We start from the raw sequence: 21,499 nt of genomic DNA, 5'->3' as shown, positions 1-21,499 counted from the left end.
ACAAAAAGTGAATGGAAATACTACACAAAATATTGGTGGTGGTAAGAGGGAGCAGCACCCTCAAGGTCTATTTGTGCCCTGATCCCTTCCAAATGGGGTAAAAGTCCTATGTGTTCTCCTCACACCATTCCTGACTTTTCCTCTTCCCCTCTGTTTGTTTGTTTCTTTCTTTCTTTTTCTTCTTCTTCTTCTTCTTCTTCTTCTTCTTCTTCTTCTTCTTCTTCTTCTTTTCCTACCTACCTAGAAGTAGTGGATATATCAAGTATTCTGAAAAAGATTCCTTTTTTTTTCCCCTCAAGTCTTGGAAATGAAAAGCTTGCCATGATAGTCAAAAGTGTGCACACATTTGTGCACATGGCCATGCCCCCCCCACACACACATTTTAAGTGACTTTATTCTTCTAAGTTCCAGTCCTTTTGCTTCAATTCACTCCTACAGGAGAATTCTATTCAGTTTCTTTTTGAGTAAACAAATTAGTATTATGGAAATGTGAGCTGCAAATCTTCCCTAGTAAAATATACTTCAGTGCTCTGCGAAACCAGGGATAGAAGAAACCATATATTAAGGGATTACACGTGGAGTTAAAATAGCCAAACCATGTCAAAGCATCAAACAAAACCACAGGAGTAGAGAAGTCCAAAAAGGGATCCAATAAAATTGTGAAGAAGCAGGGAAACCAACATAATAAGAAAACACCCATCACTATTCCTAAAGTTTTGGCAGCTTTTTTGTCTTTCCTCATTTGGTTATTTTGATTTTCTGGCAAATTATTGATTGCACGAGCATGTTTTCTTGACACTGCAAAAATCTTGCCATAAATCCCCACCATCACAGACCCTGGAGTGAAGAAACCCGCCATAAACAAGGTGGTCCCCCATAGCTTATTGAACATCACTGGACAGGAACTGGAACAAGCCACCAAGATGTCATAGCCTTCTATTCCATCAGCATAGGCCTCAGAGAAGACCACCCCAAAAGCAAATGCTGCAGGGACAGACCAACAGAGAAGTAGCAACCGCTTAATGAGGGGAATCGTTATTTTTGTGGAATAACGTAAAGGGTAACAGATAGCATAAAATCTATCAATGGCCACTGAGCAAAGATGGAAAATGGACATTATGCTAAGCATTAGGTCAAAACTATAATGAATCTTGCAAAATGTAAGCCCAAAATACCAGCAAGTCTCCACTGATCTGACCATACTGTAAGGCATGATGGTGAGCCCCAGGAGGAAATCAGTGACTGCCATGGAGAGGATGAGGAAGTTGGTTGGTGTGTGAAGCTGCTTGAAGTAGGAAATGGAAATGATCATGGCAAGGTTGCCAAACACCGTGATGAATATGGCTCCTGCCATAAATGAATACATAGCTGCTCGGACACCCAGTGATCTTTGATTTTCTGGGCAAGATCCATTTCCATAACCAGAGCAATCCAATATTTCCTTCAGAAAAATCAAGAACACATGAAATTTTGTCAGCAATACATAAAACATCCTATAATTTAGTTAAGTTTTCATAGAACAACTCAAGAAAAATATTGAAGACTCAAGGAAGATACTTAATTTATGCTGAAGTATTAGTTATGATCTTTCTCATTTATTTATCCTAGCCTTTATTTGGAAATTCATAGAGTTTTTAACCTGAGCTTAAATGATCATTATTTACTTTATACATTCCCAGATACAAATTATACCACCAACATTTAGTAAGCTCTTACTTTATGCCAGGGCCAGAAATTTAAAAAAAAAAGAAAAAGAAGAGGAAGAGAAAGAGAAGACTGGAAGGAGATGAAGGGGAAGAGAAGAAGCAACAAGTTCATTATCTAATTCATTACAACCGATGTTCTTCTTGTTCATAGAAAGATTAGATATGTATCAGACAATACATTCACTTCTTTCTCAAATAAGTCTTGAACAAATAATTAGATTTTATTTGATTCAGGTCTACTGTCTTGTGTGACTAAGAGTTTATTATTATTTGAAAATTGTTTTATTCATGTGTTGTGTTATTTTCATGGTGTTTTGTTTTTTTTTAAAGATTTTATTTTATTTATTTGTCATAGAGAGAGAACCGAGAGCATGCACAGGCAGAGTGGCAGGCAGAGGCAGAGGGAGAAGCAGGCTCCCTGCCAAGCAAGGAGCCCGATGTGGGACTCGATCCCAGAACGCTGGGATCATGACCTGAGCCGAAGGCAGCCGCTCAGCCAACTGAGCTACCCAGGCTTCCCTTCATGGTGTTTTGATTTTGTTCATGCCAAGGTTGCTTGGAAGGGAAAGAGTCTTTTAAAGATATCTAATGATCTAGTAGAACATCTTCAGCCAGGCATGGAGACTTGGCAAGCATCTCACCAGCCAGAGGAGCTCAATCATATATGGAAAGAGACCAAAGTTGGACAACCTTCAGTTCTTTATGAAGAGAAAGCACTTCTCCATGGTGCTTCCCCTCAGAGCCTTGGTCAATGCATAGCAGGCAAAAATAAAAGCCCAGTGTTTCAGTGTGTGGGTCATGTACAGAGCTAGGAGCAGATGATAAGTGAACATTAGGACCACAAACCATCTCCACTCCCTTCTTGTGATGGTCTAGTATCTTCATTCTGCATATAAAAATCTGCATGATGCAATTTTACATGTATATTAGGGTCTAAGGGTCTCTGAAACAACACAGAGAACATAGGGGGTTGAGGAGAGGATAGAGTGGGAGGAGGGTGGGTTTCTAGTTTCACTGTTGCCCCTCAAGCCAGTGACCTTAGCCATCATGTACCCAAGGAACTTTCTCATTTTGTTGTCAAATTTAAGTAGTGATTTAAAAGAGAGAAAAATAAATAAAGCTTTTAAGATAGCTGCAGGAGAATGAGTGCAGACTTGAAATTAAAAGCTTTCTCCAACTGATTCTTCTTTTTGTTCAATAATTGGTGTTCAAGATTGTATTCATTTCAGGTGTTCAACATAGTGATTTGATATTTATATGCATTACAAAATGGTCACTACAATAAATCTAGTTATCATCTGTCACTAAGCAAAGTTGTTGACTTTATATAATAGTCAATATTGTTGACTATATTTCCTATGCTTTCCATTATTATATACCCACGTCTTACTTATTTTTTGACAGGAAGATGGTACTTCTTAATCCTATTCACCTATTTTGTCCATCCCCACCCTTCTGCCTTCTGGTAACCATAGGGTTATTCTCTGCATCTATGAGTCTATTTCTGTTTTGTTCATATGTTCTGTTTTGTTTTGGGTTTTTTATTCATTTGTTTTGTTTTTTACATTCCACATATAAATGAAACCATATGGTACTTGTCTTGCTCTGTCTGACTCATTTCACTTAGCATAATACCCTCAGAGTCTAGCCATTTTGTTGCAAATGACAAGATTCACTCTTTTTTATGGATGAATAATATTTCAATTTAGACATATATATATATATATATATATATATATATATAACCACATCTTCTTTATCCATTCATCTATTGATGAACATTTAGGTTGCTTTCACCTCTTAGCGATTGTAAATAATGTTGCAATGAACATAGGAACTCATACATCTTTACAAATTAGAAAATGCAGTACAGTTGACCCTTTAAATTATATGTGAATTTAATTGCAAACTTCTTTGTGATCCTGGCTTAGTGACTTTGATATAATAATCATCCTACAGTCCATGTTTGGAAAGTCATACTCAATCTTCCAAGCTTCAAATCATAGAGCACAGAACTGACCTCCCTTCCGTGTAGCAAACTTAATTAGCCAATCAACTCTAAGAACTATAATAAAATTCTTTAAAACACATAGCATGATGCATACATTAGAATATGTCTGCCTCGAACCCCTGCCATAGAGCAGGAAGGGACACAGAAGATGACTATTTGGTGACTTCACCAAACAAGACTTTTAAGTAAGCTCCCTGTAAGCATCATTGTCCTCTCTTGGGTAACGTGACATCCATCATCAATTTAAACCTCTCGATGGCCATATCTTTCACATCTTCCACAGTGATTATCTGTGAATGCTAAGACATAAGAAGCCATATTTTTCTAGTGACACTAAAAATTGTTTTTTAAACTACTAATATAAGCACATACAGATACATGGATGACAAGAGAATTAAAGTCTGGTCTTTTCTCCATTATTGCTGTATCTATAAGAAGCACAAAATTTAACAATCCAGAACATAAAGAATTGCTTGCCCATTCATGAATAATAAATAAATACCATATCTAAACTTTATTCTACTAAATTGTTAAAAATAAAAATATTTTCTACATTCCCTGGGAAAGTGATTAAATTGCAGGGCCATGACCACAATAATAAGGAATTTTCTGATTTTTCTAATGCAATTTCATTTCTCTCTTTTTCTTTTTAAAGATTTTGTTTATTTATTCATGAGAGACCCGAGAGAGAGGCAGAGGGAAAGTGGACTCCCTGAGGAGCAGGGAACCCTATGCAGTATTCAATCTCAGGATCCTATGATCATGACCTGAGCCGAAGGCAGATGCTTAACTGACTGATCCACCCAAGCACCCTCAATCTCATTTGTCTGCACCTTATTAAATTTGGTAAATACAGTAAATAGTAAAAATCCCTTTGCTTTAGCAACCATTTTTTAAACTTTCAACAGAATACAAAGTTCTTTTTCCTGCTAATCATTCTTTATACCTTTGTGGAATTATTCTGCCCTTACCCAAGCTTTTAGTTTCCTTCAGTTTTTCAGTTTCTCTCAAATATTCCATGTTAATGAATCATAACATATTAAATAACACATATGAACAGCCTTAGCACGATGCCTGATATGCAAAGAATACTATCAATGTGATTTTCTTCTCATCTTTCTTCCTTGTTGGGATGAACACCACTCAAGAATACATTTGACTAGAAAATACTGTTCCTAAGAAAGTAAAGGAATGGGGTTATGTGTAAAATCCTAGCTCTGTCTGAACTCTCTCTACACTTAGGTGAACACCAGTGATAATTTACTCAGCCACTTGTGAAGAGGTAACCCTTTCTAGGATTCCAATCTTCTTTCCAAGAAACTTGTTGCCCTTCCAAAAGGCAATACATTACCCTATTCACATAATAGACTGACTCAGCCTTTTAGTACAAATTCGTATTAAATCCTGCACCCACCATCTTTAATATTCCTATACATACTCTTTGCACATGACAAAAATGCAAAACAGAAGAATCAAGTCATGCGTAATGCTATAACATAATTAGAGTGACAATTACTTCTTAACAAAACCTCAAGAAATAGAAAACCCAGGTCCATCCTTAATCCCTTTTCCACATACCTGTTGTACAGCAGAAGATGCCATTGTTAATGAAATTCCTTCCAGAAGGAATTTTATTGCCTGTTTCTTTTATATGGAACTAGAAAACCTGAACTATGTGACTTATGCTCTTATAGAACTTCCAATTAGTCTTGAGGGAACTGGGGCTGAACATTTTAAGGTGGGGAGGGGAAGCAAAAAACAAACCCTTGCTGCTCTAAAGTTGAACAGTTTAATAAGCTTAAAGCACTCTCCCATCCTCTCAGGAGTGTCTGCTTACCTACGTTGTCATCACCGGACCTTAGGTCTCGAAGTCTGCTATCCCATAATGACTGTAAAAGCAAATCTGAACTGTTGTGTTCATTACAAGTGGCGTCAAGGAATCTGATCCCGACTGCACAGGGATGGGACCAGTGTCTCCAGTAGAAAAAGGACATGTGTCTTGCATTTCTTTAGGAAAATCCTAGATTATCAGAGTCCACATTTGTCTCACATTCCAGTCACTGAGAAGGGGCTATACCATCCATTGTCTTCTTTTTCTTTCTTTTTTTTTTTTCTCCCACATAAAAGTGACTAAAAGTGACCAAATCTCATCAACCCTCTTAGATCTGGAAGAATGGGGCAACTTGCTGAATTCTCTTATTTGAATAATTTCCTTGTAGATTCTTTTGGATTTTCTATGTGGTTAATCATACTATATATAAATAATTATAGTTTTATTTCCTCCTTTTTGATACTTTAGGCTTTTAATTTCTTATTCTTAATGTATTGTGCTAAGACCTCTAGAACAATGTTGATTAAGCTACCATTAGAAAATGATGAAGCTGGTTTTAAAACAAAATTTACATGTCTTATGACACTGAAAAAGTCTTATGGAGATGATATGGCTCAAAACACTTTAGGAACTCCTTTCTTCTAGTATTTAATTCAGACACAAAACACTAGACATTTTAGGACAGTACATGTTCCCTTCTAGAAAATAAATACCACAGTTTATTACCCAATCAAATCACTGTGACTATGCTTAAAGTGTTTTTTACTGTTCTAAAAATGTAATTCACATTAAAGATTTTTTTAAAAAATATATCTTAGCCCTTTTAATCTGCAAAAAAATAGAATTATGTTTACTTTAGTCTGATAATGACATCTTCTCTGGATTTCTAAAGCACTCACTTATCGTGGCAACTTTCCTTGTCACTCAAATACTTTGTATTGAGATTTTCAGTTCATCCTATGCTACTATATTCTGTTTCCACTTTATCTTTACCTTTATCCTTTCCCACCACAAATACATACTAACAGAGAAGATTTTAAGCAAAGAAATTTTGTACTACAAAAAAAGAGAAGGAAGAAAGGAAACCAGCAAAGAAAGAAGGAATGGAGGAAGGGAAGTGAGGGGAAGAAATGAGAAAGCCATGAAAGGAGAAATGTGTGATATGATCATGCTCACTTCTCTCCAGTGGCTTCCCTTCTTGAAATAACATTCAAAGCTCTAATGTTAGCCATTCCAGCTACCTATTTGATCTTGTCTTCTATAACTCTCCTTCTTAAAAGGGAGTATCAGATTTGATAGAAAAAAGCTCAACTATAAGCTGTTTTAAAGAGAAGAATCAAAAACCAGGATGCAGACATTTGAAAATTAAAAAAATTCCAAATAAATATAATCAAAAGAAAACTTGTATAGTCATGTTAATATCAGACAATATATATGTTAAGGCAAAAAGCATTACTAGTGAAAAGGATACAAAATTAAAAAGGTTCAATTTGCCAAGATGATGTAATGTGTCTAGACTTAATAATAGTCTACTATATAGAATCTATAAAGAGAAAAACTGACCAAACTACATGGAAAATTAGACAAAGTCCACAACACTTGTGGCAGATTTTAACACATATCTATCAATAATTGAAAGAATAAGTACCAAATATCAGTAAGAATTTTAGATAAGCTAGACCTAATGAAAATAGGTAAGGCACAACAAAACAACTGCAGAACATACAGTCTTCTAGGGTATACACAAAACATTTACAAAAACAGATAAAATATTGGGATATAAAGTAAAGTCAACTAATTTCAAGCGACTGACATGATGTACATCAGGGTTGTCTAAGCACAGAGCAGTTAAGCTAGAAGTAAATAAAAAGGTAACTAGAAAAAAATTCCTTACCTTGGGATATTAAAAACACACTTTGAAATCACTCATTGACTAAAAAAAAAGGAATTACACATTAAAATTGGAACTTACTTTGAACTAGGCAATTAAAAAATGTATTAACGCTTGAAAGAGTCATCTAAAAATAAAACTGAAAAGGATAATCTTTTTCTTAAATGCTTATATTAGAAAAGAAGAAAGACTGAAAATTAGCTAAATAATCATCCAAACTAAGAAGTTAGAAAAAGAGCAATGGAATACCCAAAGAAAAAGAAGGAAAAAATAATAAAATAAGAGCAATAATTGATCCGGGAAACCAACATAAAATAGAAAGGTTAAATAAAGCCTAGATATTTTAGAGAAAAAGAGAGAGGAAAAAATAAACAATATTAGAAATTTAAAAGCATATGAATATGTGTAACTACATACTCAGCAAATATTAAAAACGTAATAAGACACTATGAACAACTTTATACCAAAACAATGGAAAACCCTAGAAATTCCTAGAAAAATATAGTTCATAGAAACTGACTCAAGAAGAAATGGGAGACAGTCTGTTGGACAGTGTGTGCTTCCATACTATAAATCAGCTCATCTCCAATTGATCCATAGTAGGAGGATGTCAGTATAATTCAGAATTATATGCTGATTCTCCTATGATCTTTCCCAACACATTAATGTTTTGAAGTAATTATGACAGGCTTCCTTACAAATGAAAAAAGAACCCTAGCAGTAGATATATATATCTAGATCTAGATATATATATCTACTGCTAGGAATATACATATATCCTCTCTCTCTTAGGTCTTAGGTCTTAAGGATCTTGCTGAAGCAGAAGTAGTAGCTTCTTTGGTGGTTTTGAAAATGGTGGCATCAGGAATCTCTGGGGAAGTCAAGAGTACATATGAAAAGACGGTAGACGTGTTTCCTCCAATGCTATTTTTGTTTGTTTGTTTTTTGTTTTTGTGGGTTTTTAAATTAATGATCAATGGCATGCATTTTCAGAGGTTAGATTTTTAATATTTATTTTGTCATTAAACTATTCTCTGTTGGAAGCAAATGCATTCACACATCTAGAATTCACAGGCACAAGCAGAAGCCCATCAAAGAAATTCACTGAAAAGCTGAGTGCAAATTCCAGTGGAAATTTACTCTCCTCATGTTTTTGTTAGGATTATTATTGCTTTTTAGGTCCCAGGTACAATGCTACATGGGGCTTGGGTGGTCTGCCAGTAATCCCATTTCCTCCATTAGCTCTATTATTCATTCATAGAGCACTGTTTTAATAACCTGCATTTCTCTGGTACCCACACATTACATTAAAGCAGAAACGTCTGTGCTTAGTCTGGGGAGATTAAAATGAATAATTTGAAATGTTCTCATAAAGAAAACTTCATGTCCAGATGGTTTTAATATCAAGCCCTACTGAGCATTCCAGAACCAAATAATTCCTGTCTTACACAAACCTCTAGAATACAGAAAATGGCCAGTCTGCCAGTAGATTTTTATGAGGTTAGCATAAACTTCATATGAGCTTATGAAATCCTCACAAGGATATATAGTATAGGAAAATTAAAGTTTGTTCTTACTCATAAACATAAAGGTAACAGTCTATAGACTACTGATTTATTTTTTTAAAAGAAAAGATAAATTCTGCCTACATTTTTACCCAGGTATATAAGCACAGTTTGACATTTTGACATTAGGACATGACTTGTAGTCATTCACAGTGTTGGAATAAGAGCAGGTAATCATTCAATTATCTCAACTGACACATGATAAAATTCAAATCCATTTATGATTTTAAAAAATAAATTGTGGCAAGCTAGGGGGGGAAATTATTTCTATAAACCCAATTAAGAGTATCTCTGCAAAAACTGAAAAGTTTTCAATGGACAGCTTATCTTAATGATGAAACATTATTCCCTTGAGGATGATGAAAACCCTCTGAAATCCTCTAAAACCACTTCATTTCCTTCTTTTGATGAAGGCTTTGGCCAGTAAAGAAAAACTTATAAGGATTAGAAATGGGAAAAATTATTATTGACAAATGATACAAACATCTATATAAAATATTCAAAATATATGTTACATTTTTAGAATTAATAAGAGAGATTAACAATATAAAAAATCAGTGTACAGAAATATATCACTTATAACAATAAAAGATTAGAAATCATAACTTCTTAAAAGTCTATCTTTACAACATAATCAAAAAATATATAAAATACCTTTAAAAATAGATGTGAACATTCTTTATGGAAAAGGTTTAGAATTTTATTTAAAGATGTAAGTGAAGCCCTAAATAAATGAAGAAATATACCATATTCTGGGATTGGAAGAATCATTTTGGTAAAGGTGCTAATTTTCCTCAAAATGATCTATATCTTTAATATAGCCTCTATCAGAATTTCAGAGGGTATGAGTGTGCATATATATGTGCATGTGTGTGTGTATTATTTGACAAGTCATCTCAATAATTTATAAGGAATTACAAAGGGCCACATAAACCTAAATTCTCCAAATGAAGAAAAAGATAAAGGAAGAAGAGGAGGAGGATGAAAATGGGATGAAGGGAATTTTCTTTTACCTCATTTAAAGACAATATAAATTTATAGTAGTTAAGACATTGTGGTGTTGATACAAGTAAGGGAAGCTTCAAAGAGCCTAAAATTACATATTTTCCTTTATACATATGGAAATATGATTTATGATATTGCTCACAACAGATTAATGGAGAATGGTTACGGGGGTTAGGACAATTATATACAAAAGATAAATGAATTGGACCCTATCTCACACCACATGCACCAATCAATTCCAGAATTAAGGTGAATTAAAAACCTAGGTATGAAAAACCAAGCTATAAAACTCAAAGAAGACATTTGGGAAAATTTCTTTATGATCTCATCATAGTAAAGGATTACTGCTGTCACAAAAGGAACAAAAAATAAAGCTTGATAAATTTGACTACATGAGAATAAAGAATTTATGTTTAACAGTAGTTACCATAAGAAACTTAAAAATTAAACTACTAATTGAGGGAAAGTATTTGTCACACATGTAACTGACAAAAGGTTAGCATAAGGAATATGTAATTTACAAATTAGTAAAAAAAATTTTAAATAATGTTATTTTTTCTAATCTGAGTATAGGCTGCATGGGTGTTCGTAGTAGTAGTTTTTTGCCTAACATTTGTACCTTACATATAGTATGTTAAATATTCTATTCAATATTTGTTAAAAAGTTCATCACGCTGCACTGAATTATGTGCAGTAATAGAACTATGCCTGAGTTGCCTCTGGAGATCAGAGAAACAAGTACCATCAGGGGCAAAGTGGCTCTCTAGCAGGCAAGCTTTGGGAAAGAGGCCATGGCAAGGCTTTGAGAATGAAGATGTAAACAATTTGATAACAGAAATTAGTTTTTCTTTTAAAGATTCATTTATTTGTTTGAGAGAGAAAGAGAGAGAGAATGGGTAGGGGCAGAGGGACAAGGAGTGAGAGAATCAAGCACTGATATGCAAAGAATACTATCAATGGTGAGATTTAGTAAGCTGAGCATAGATCCTGAGGCAGAGAGGAGTTTAATCCCAGGACCCTGCAATCATGACCTAAGCCAAAACCAAGAGTTGACCACTCAGCTGACTGAATCACCCACTCACCATGATGAAGGACATTCTGAACAGCAGAAATAGAGTGCTGAAAGTCCACATTTTGAAAAACCTGGTTCTGAAAAGACAGAATTCTCAGGAAATTTAGGTAACTTGATGTGGCTGAAATATAATATGCTTGTAGGAAATGGGTTGAACATACAGATAGAAAAGTAGGCAGGACAGACCACAGTCTTTTACATTAGCCAGGGATTTGGGACATTGTGATGTAAGTAATACAAAAAGTACTACAAAAGACATAAAGATGTTCAACAGCAAAAAGATACTTGGACAAGGGGCCAAATACGGGTTTTACATGAATCAATGGTTACTGTGTGGAGACTGGACTAGAATGGTTAAGAGTTGAGGAATGAAACCTGTATTAGGATTTATCCAGAGTTCATGGAGGAAAGTTTGGGTCCTGAATTAGGATACATACCCCATATTTGACAGGATGTGAGGAGTAAGGAAGAGGAGGAACCAAGAACTCCTCCCAGACTTAGCTTGAGCAATTGCAAGAATAGTGGTGTCTTTCAACATTGAATATGGGTGGAGAAGGTGGGATAATGGGATAAATCAGTTTAATTAGTACATACAGAATTTTGATTCCTGCTGAAATGGAGCTGTCTAATAGGCAGACAAAGACACCCATGTGTTTTATGTAAGTTGGCCAAAAAAGAATAGAAACAGAGTAGGAGGCAGTGACTGTACCATCATAGCAACGACCTTGAGGATTTGATATATCAGCTAAACAGAAAGAGATCTGAGCTCAAGATGGATATCAGGGATATATCTTTAAATTCTCTCTGCTCTTGGAATAGCTCAATTGGTTAAGCATCTGCCTTTGGCTCAGGTCATTGGGCCCTGCTTCTGGCTCCCTGGTCAGTGGGGAGTCTGCCTCTCCCTCTTCCTCTGCCAGGTGCTCCGTCCTGCTTGTGTGTTTGTACATTCTCTGTCTCTCTGTCAAATAAATCAAATCTTTAAAAAAAAATTCTCTGTGGTATGGACTAAGTCAGCAATACCTAAATGAATTGTAAATCATAATCATAACCATAGCTAATTTGTTGACCATGTGCTATGAACTTTGTACTGTACATCATCCAAACATATGATAAACTATAATCTCATTTCATTTCCAAAAGCTTAGTTTTCTTTCCATGAAAATTTCAGAGGGACCAGGAACATGTTGGTCTCATTCCTGTCTGTACCTTTAGCATGTAGCTCACACAATGGCTATAACAGGTGCTCAATAAATACTTGCTATATGAATGAATAAGTGATTTAATGAAAGAATAAATCTTCAAAACACACTAGAAGTTATGTATTACCCACTTTACAAGTGAGAAAACTGAAATTTAAAGAGGTTTAAAAGATTACTTTCTGCTACTGAACATGGCTAAAGAGCTAATAATCACCAGTGTTTGAATGTAAACTCAGGGAAGTATGCTTCTAGTGTACATCAAAAGCAATGATTCTGGTCTCTTTTGGTTGTGGTTTTATTTGGTGGCAACAGGAGTTGTGAGGAAGAGTTTAGATGATGCACCCAGGAAATGACCATGTTTTTCACTTCCTTTTTTTATACAGAACTAACCTGTCACCTAGTTGTACATAATCAAATTTAGCTTGGTAGTAATTCCACATCTAGTCTACTGCATGATAGAAAACAGGTGCTATTGCAGTGTTTGTTCTCTTGAGTTTTATTTTATTGTTCCTTGTAATTTGAACCATGGAAGGAAAACCAATGGTTGGATCTATATGGTTTTCCTTATTCTTCAAACTTTTAAAATTTTCCATGCTTAGGACAATATACAGATAAGATGAAAATCCTAAGCCATTTAAAAATAAAGCTAAAATATTTCAAGCATATGATATCACTGTTTTCAAAGTCTTGTTTGTTCAAAGTCTTGTGAGAATTGCTAATAACAGTAATTAAATGTGTTGATTGGATATTTGCCAATGCCCACCGCAATTCATTTACAGTTTGACACTCTGAAGAGGCAATTTGAGTCCACATCCAAAGAGACAAGTATAAGCAGCATCTCTTTTGCTTTGCTCTCATTTGCCAAACTTCTAAGTAAATAGAGACCAGAGGGCATTATTAACACATCGGCTGTTTGTCTTGGTCATGATGGGAAATAATTTCACACTCTAAGTCATTAGGGAAGCAATTGTGCTTAGTAGAGATAGGAAAACATTTATCACAGAACTTTATTTGAGGAATCAAATGTTTGGGGGATTCTCAGACTACTAAGCAAAGACAAAGTGGAAATCTGAGGACAAAAACTTCAGCTGATGCAAGAGAAGCAAAATAGTGACTTCTACCTTAGTTTACTTTTCTCATCTGATGTAAATATGTTTACAGAGTTGGCATCATGAGCAACAAAACAAAGAATCAGCTATCTGGAAAATTTCAGAAGTCTCAGCAAAACCATTCAAATAGTATCACACCTTAGCCCTGGTTGCTAAAACAAAAGAACTCTTAACTAGATACTTATTTTCTTTGTCCCTTAACGGGTAATTTTAGATTTTAAATTTATCAGTGAGCTAGACAGGTGAAATAAATTAAGATCCTGTGGTGAAAGGAGGAATAAAAAAAAGAAAGGCTAATTTTGTTTTTGTAGCAAGAATTATTCTGCGTTTGGTTGTTGCCTTTGTCATCTGGTACTACTGACTGTGATTGTGGATTGTTAGCAGTCCTTATGAAATTAATTTCTTCAGTGATTGGAGCTGACCAGTTGCCCTCCTGATATGTTTCAGGCCTACCATAAGATCTTGTTGCCCAAAACACGTTTCTTGCCATTGGGATTAGTTAGTAATAGGGTGGAACAGTGGATATTTCACAAATAAAAATTTTAAAAACATGGGTGGTAAATGTAGGTTTGTCAAATAGTCATTTAAAAAACCTTCCAGGGGTTTCTGGGTGGCTCAGTGGGTTAAAGCCTCTGCCTTCAGCTCAGGTCATGATCTCAGGCTCCTGGGATGGAGCCCAGCATTGGGCTCTCTGCTCAGCAGGGAGCCTGCTTCCCTTCCTCTCTCTCTGCCTGCCTCTCTGCCTACTTGTGTTCTCTGTCAAATAAATAAAATCTTTAAAAAAAAATTAAAAATTAAAAAAATTAAAAACCTTCCATCTATTATCACCATATTTTCATAAAAGAAAAGAGCATCTTAATCCTGAACATTTAGCAAGGTCATGACCTTAAATAAAAGAAAATTTATTAGGGGCACCTGAGTGTCTCACTTGATTGATTGAGTGTCCAACTCTTGATCTCAGCTCAGGTCTTGATCTCAGGACATTGAGTTCAAGCTCCATGTTGGGTTCCATGCTGGACATGGAGTCTACTTAGTGAAAGAAAGAAAGAAAGAAAGAAAGAAAGAAAGAAAGAAAGAAAGAAAGAAAGAAAGAAAGAAAGAAAGAAAGAGAGGAAGAATGAGAGAGAAAGGAAAGAAAGAAAGAAAGAAAGAAAGAAAGAAAGAAAGAAAGAAAGAAAGAAAGAAAGAGTGAGGGAGGGAGGGAAGAAGAATGAGAGAGAAAGGAAAGAAAGAGAGAGAGAGAAAGAAAGAAAGAAAGGTAATCAATTAAGTTAGGTAAGTATTCCAAAATGAAAAACTCACTACCTTGTTTTTATTTTCGTATTTCACAATGATCTGTAAAATGTTTGTCACATCCAGCTCTAATCCACAGGCTGAGAGGGTTTGAGAAACCCTGAGTTGGACTTTCAAGGCACCCTTAATTTGAGAAAATGACATTAAAATGCCTAAATTTCAGGAGATAACTTGAGAAATGATCTTTTTCGTGCTGCTTTAAAAACATCACATTCTAATCACTTATCTTTCCTCTCTGCCTTCCTTGGACACACATTCCTGGAGCAACTACCCTGTGCTAGAGCCTGTGGCAGGTGCTGGAGATTCATGTGTCAGGACTTCTGAACTCCTTTCTACATGTGCTTACGTATTTAGTATCTTCCTACGTTTTCACCGTACTATACAAACTGAAAAATTTAAAATTCTGTTTTCTTAAGAGGCTAAGTCAGTGGTTGTCAGAAGAGATGTAACCCAAAGAACCTACATTATGGGTTGAAATTGAAGACTTCTGAGTCTCAGTCCAAATATCCCCTCAAAATTCCAAGGCAGGGCTTCAAACATGAGCTTAGGCAGTACACTGTAAGCTAAGTCTAGATATGTTTTAATAACTTAACTCTTGGGGCATCTGGGTGGCTCAGTTGTTTAAATGTCTGCTTTGGGCTCAGGTCATGATCTTAGGGTCCTGGGATAGAACGCCATGTGGGGGCTCCCTGCTCAGTGGGGAGTCTGCTTCTCCCCCTCCTTTTGCCCCTCCCCCCACTCATGCTTGCTCCCTCTCTCTCTCTCTCTCTCTCTCCCAGATACATACAATTCTAAAAAATAACTCTTAAAATAATTTCTATTCATATCAAGTACACATTTACTGCCAAAATTAAACCCATCTAGGCACATCTGCTCTTAGACTTGGCTGGGGATCAAAGTATGAAATCCTAGAGCTTCTCCATTGTTGGCCCCACTTCTTTTTTTTTTTTTTTTTTTTTAAGCATAACAGTATTCATTATTTTTGCACCACCCAGTGCTCCATGCAATCTGTGCCCTCTATAATACCCACCACCTGGTACCCCGACCTCTCACCCACCCCCTGCCGCTTCAAAACACTCAGATTGTTTTTCAGAGTCCATAGTCTCTCATGGTTCACCTCCCCTTCCAATTTCCCCCAACTCCCTTCTCCTAACTCCCCATATCCTCCATGCCATTTGTTGTGCTCCACAAATAAGTGAAACCATATGATGATTGACTCTCTCTGCTTGACTTATTTCACTCAGCATAATCTCTCCCAGTCCTGTCCATGTTGCTACAAAAGTTGGGTATTTGTCCTTTCTGATAGAGGCATAATACTCCATAGTGTATATGGACCACATCTTCCTTATCCATTCGTCCGTTGAAGGGCATCTTGGTTCTTTCCACAGTTAGGCGACCATGGCCATTGCTGCTATAAACATTGAGGTACAGATGGCCCTTCTTTTCACTATATCTGTATCTTTGGGGTAAATACCAGGAGTGCAATTGCAGGGTCATAGGGAAGTTCTATTTTTAATTTCTTGAGGAATCTCCACACTGTTCTCCAAAGAGGCTGCACCAGCTTGCATTCCCACCAACAGTGGAAGAGGGTTCCCCTTTCTCCACATCCCCTCCAACACGTGTTGTTTCCTGTCTTGCTAATTTTGGCCATTCTAACTGGAATAAGGTGATATCTCAATGTGGTTTTAATTTGAATCTCCCTGAGGCCTAGTGATGATGAACATTTTTTCATGTGTCTGATAGCCATTTGTATGTCTTCATTGGAGAAGTGTCTGTTCATATCTTCTGCCCATTTTTTGATATGATTGTTTTGTGTGTGTTGAGTTTGAGAAGTTCTTTATAGATCCTGGATATCAACCTTTTGTCTGTACTGTCATTTGCAAATATCTTCTCCCATTCTGTGGGTTGCGTCTTTGTTTTGTTGACTGTTTCCTTTGCTGTGTAGAAGCTTTTGATTTTGATGAAGTCCCAAAAGTTCATTTTCGCTTTTGTTTCCTTTGCCTTTGGAGACATAACTTGACAGAAGTTGCTGTGGCTGATATCAAAGAGATTACTGCCTATGTTCTCCTCTAGGATTCTGATGGATTCCTGTCACACGTTGAGGTCTTTTATCCATTTTGAGTTTATCTTTGTATACGATGTAAGAGAATGGTTGAGTTTCATTCCTCTACATATAGCTGTCCAGTTTTCCCAGCACCATTTATTGAAGAGACTGTCTTTTTTCCACTGTATATTTTTTCCTGTTTTGTCGAAGATTATTTTCCCATAGAGTTGAGGTTCCATATCTGGGCTCTCTACTCTATTCCACTGGTCTATGTGTCTATTTTTATGCCAGTACCATGCTGTCTTGGTGATCACAGCTTTGTAGTAAAGCTTGAAATCAGGTACCATAATGCTCCCAGTTTTATTTTTGCTTTTCAACATTTCCTTAGTGATTTGGGGTCTCTTCTGATTCCATACAAAAATAGATTTGCTGGAGGGTGGAGATTGTAGTCAAAAAGACTGGGACTCACATCTGTCTCTAACATTTATTTATTTATTTATTTATTTATCTCTAACTTTTATTAGCGTGATCCCCTTGGATACCTTATTATAATCCCTTATTCATTTATTCCCTCTTAAAAACAAGCATAAAGTGTCTTGTCTGTGTCTGGCATTGTGCTAAGCACAAGTTATACAACAATGAATAAAACACCCTAACTTCAGCAATTCACAGTTCAGTGGGGGCAGAGGACATCTTAGCACAATGAGTAAGGGCACCAACAAGGAAGCACATTGGATATTTTGGGAGTTCAGAGAAAAATGTCTACCTGATCCATGGAAATTATAGACAGCTCCTAGAGGACTCAAGATGAGTCCTTTAAAATGAGTAAATGTCAGCCAGTTAAGGGAGGTGGAGTTAGGGAGGAGGCATTTCAGCATTTCAGGCATGGGGGGCTACAAGAGCAAAGGCACAAAGGAGAGAAAGCATAGGAACTAGGAACAGAACTGGAATTTGAACTCAGGATTTCCTGCTTCCAAAGCCTGAGGATGTCCTTGAGGGCGTGCAGCAGGCTTCTGCTCTATTCTGCTGTACTTCTGGGCTTACATAAAGTATCTATTCAAACTCATCAGATAGGTAGGTAATAGTTACTTTGCAAATGGATGTCAGTATTATACCTGTGTTTTTAAGTATATATTATATATATATATAATATACACATTTATATACATTATTTTTTAAAGAAATAAAAATTCCCATAGCCTCTCAAACATACTACATGCAGAACACTGACACATCACAGAACAGTGATGTGAAAATGTGGCCCCAGGTTCAATATCCTTCTGTGTAGAACTTGCCTTAAATCTTCTGCTATTCTTTTGCATAATTGTAACTTTGAAATTCATTAGGAAAGAGGATGATATAATTCTGCACCACCTTAAAAGAAAAAACAATCCAGTAGGTAATGTTTGCCTATGTCAACTTCTCTGCCTGAGCATATTCTGAGTGAGTACTACCATAGCATATGCCAATAAAATGACAAGGAGTAATACTAATATTGTATATTTGTTAAGTGTTTTTTTTTTCTTTTATGTGCAAGTTTCCATGCTAGATGGTTTCTCTCATCTAATAAATAACAGTCCAGTGAGATGGGTAATATTGTTCTCATTTGTAAGTGAGTGAGCTAAGGCTTAGAGTTTTTAAGTAACTTTGTCCAAACATTATTAGATAAATATGGTGCCAGAATTCAAACCCATGCTGTCTGGCAGCTAAGCTTTCCCTCTTCACACAGATCATTTTCTTGGCATAGGACCTGAGTATCCACATAATTTATATTTATATTATTGCTCCCCAGCAGCAGCCAGGGTTGAGAGACGCTACTTTCTAACATAACACATTGTGAAAACACTGACCAATAAACAGATCTTAGAGTTTATCCTCTATCTCAGTTATTATTTATCTGACTTGTATATTTATGGGGAGGAAGGTTTGCCATTGATAAACCATGTGAGTGGCTTCACTTTAAGCTTCTAAGTCACTTAAGTTGATAAATATGCTAAAAACTTTCAATTTGTATGAGCCAAAGATTTCTCTCTTCCAGGAAAAGTCAAAGACAGAAACAAATTAGATGCTGATGATGATATGACTTCACAGGAGAACCAGCCTCAACCAAGTTAAAATGTTGGAGTAGTGTAAATTTACTGGGAGCTTAAAGACTTGGGAAAGGGGTTTTCGGAAGAGGAGGAATGTGGAAAAGAAGGTCAGGACTTGTCAAAGATAAATTTATTTTCTTTGAATACTTTTTACTGCTGGCCATATACTCAATAACCTGTATGGAAACACTTTGGAAGATGCATATATACCTTATCTGAAAAAATACTTCAATCTGATTCTTACATCATCTAGATTATTTCAATGCAGCATTCAAAATATCTCTCTGGAGAGTTGTTTTGTTAGTACATTTCATAGTCTGTTAGACTTAAAAACAAATCATTCTTCATATATCTACACATTTAAGTTAAAGTACAAGCTCTTGTTGACAATGTACAACTAAATAGAAACTGTGACTCACCAGAATCTACAATGGATTAGAGTTCATTTGGTTTTTGACTAGAATCTATGACTCTTTAAAGACTGGATTATTGAGTTCAAGAGTGCAGTTAAAAATGGGGATGGACCTTCCAGTTTACTGATGTCTTAAGATGGCTTTATAATTATTATTAATAATTATTATTAATAATAATTATAAATAATTATAAATAAGTCAGTATATAATTATACATATATATTATAAATATAATTATAAATAAGTCAGTTACAACAAACTTCTTTGCTAATGCATCTATTTTTATCACTTCCTGAGTGGTATTTTATACAAATCTGTCCTTTGAGAGGGAGTAAGTGGAAAATGAGACTGTTTTGATTGGAAGTTGTCTGGATTTGGTAAAGAATGTCATGTCACTGCAATCACTTTCTTGGCATTTACCATAATACAGTGTATCAAGGTAAGGTCCTTTCCATGGGTTCAACTAAAAATTATTCTCAAAAAGAATTTATTAGAATACTATCTAGGATTCATGGAATACCTGAGAGACTGGAGAACTTAGCTTGGAAACGGAAAGACCATGAAGCAGCGTTGGAGTCTGGTAAGCATGAACCCCAATAACACCAAGAGTAATCTGGTCATGACCTTACCACATGGATGGAATGGAACTCCACATGTCTTCATTGTTTCTTGCTAATGATTCTGCTAAAGATCACTGTTTTTCCCCTCTGCTAAAGATTCAAATTCTAAAGAAAGACTTTCTGGAAATGTTAGCATGGCTTACCCACTTGTCTATTTAGTTAAGGGGAAAAGCAGGGGTCTATCTTCTCGCTACAGTTCCAATAGGCAGAGTGGAAAATTTCTCAAAGGCTAATTGGATGCCAGTTGGAAAGTGAACTCTGGACAACCAAAAGGGAAAAATACTTTCTGCATGAGGGGATGGAAGTTAGAGCGAAGCTGGGAATATAGAAAGACAAAGTGAGCCTGTCTTTTTATTGTGCTAAGAAAGTGGGTTATGGGTTATCTCTTATTGTGAGTATTAAAAACAGAAGTTACCAAAAAAGATAGGCTATAGGGCTGCGGTATTGAGTAAAAAAAGGTAAAATTATCTGAGTCATGAACTTGTCCCAAGAAAAATGTGGAATCAATAGTAAAACCTGAATAGTAATTTAAAATAGATGTAAGACAAGGATGACTCTTATCACCACTATCAATATTGTTCTAGAAATTCTGACTAATACAGTACAGCAGAAAATATAAATAAGAATCAATTATTGGAAAGAAGATAAAACTTAGCATTGTTTGAGGAAAATATAACTACATGGAATGAAAGTCCAAACGAATCAACTGAAGAGTTAAAATAAATTTTATTGTATGTATGCCAGCAATAATGGTTACATAGAAAATATATTGTTTTTTAAAAGATTTACTCACAATAAGTAAAACACACGTACACAAAAGAACAGAATGTCTGCGAATAATTTTGAGAGGAACATGTGGGAGCAAATGAAGAACACCACAGAAACTTGCTGTAAGGTACAGAAAGCTGTCTAAATACTTATGCTCCTTTTTTAAAAAAATTTTATTGATTTATTTGAGAGAGTGAGCAAACAAGAGAGCATGAACAGGGGAAGGAGCAGAGGGAGAGGGAGAAGCAGCCTCCCAGCTGAGCAGGGAGCCCAACATGGGGGGCTCAATCCCAGGACTCTGGGATCATGACTTGAGCCTAAGTCAAATGCTTAACCAACTGGGCCACGCAGGCACCCCTTTTGTTCATTTTTAAAAATCTGACGAAGTGATCTCATGCGTGAAAAAAAGTCAAGGTAGTTTTTGACACTAAGAGTAATCAGCAACAATTTGTCTTACTTTAAATTAAATGAAAAAGTAAATGTCCCAGAACAAAAATCTAGTCCGATAGTTAAAACATTATACACAGTCCTGAAACAGACCGTGAGCAATGGAAGGATTTAACATATCCTCAGAGATCATCCAGCCTGTGAACAGAAACTTGGATGCAGGAAGTTGCTCTGTAATTTCATTTAAAATTAGCTGCCTTAACTTAATCTACTCATGAACCTAAGTCATTGTTATTAAATAAATAAATCCAAATCACTAGGGCTACTCAACATGCAACAGACTGCATGAAGTCTGTATGAGAAGCAGTACAACTGGAAATCAATGCTTATAATCGGGAATCTTACTTGAAAGCACCATTTGTTCCTCTTTGTCTTTTTGTATATGCCATCTTCATAGGTATGGCATGTCTATTCTGATTATACCTCGTGTTCATC

The 21,499-nt window shown here is 35.8% G+C and overlaps 1 protein-coding gene across 1 annotated transcript; it reads right to left on the bottom strand.

The window, feature by feature from the left end:
* Positions 1 to 445: 445 nt before the first annotated feature.
* Positions 446 to 1,426, bottom strand: LOC309865122 (trace amine-associated receptor 2; the record flags this gene model as incomplete). The annotated part of the gene is made up of 1 exon (XM_082731347.1): positions 446 to 1,426. Exon 1 carries the CDS (start codon positions 1,364 to 1,366, stop codon positions 446 to 448), a length of 921 nt encoding a protein of 306 aa, XP_082587473.1. The 5' UTR covers positions 1,367 to 1,426.
* Positions 1,427 to 21,499: the final 20,073 nt, after the last annotated feature.

The sequence above is a fragment of the Mustela nivalis genome (genome assembly GCF_964662115.1).
Source record: "Mustela nivalis genome assembly, chromosome: 5".
Classification (NCBI taxonomy): domain Eukaryota; kingdom Metazoa; phylum Chordata; class Mammalia; order Carnivora; family Mustelidae; genus Mustela; species Mustela nivalis.
The sequence above is the reverse complement of the archived record's forward strand: the minus strand, read 5'-3'. Positions and strand labels throughout refer to the sequence as shown.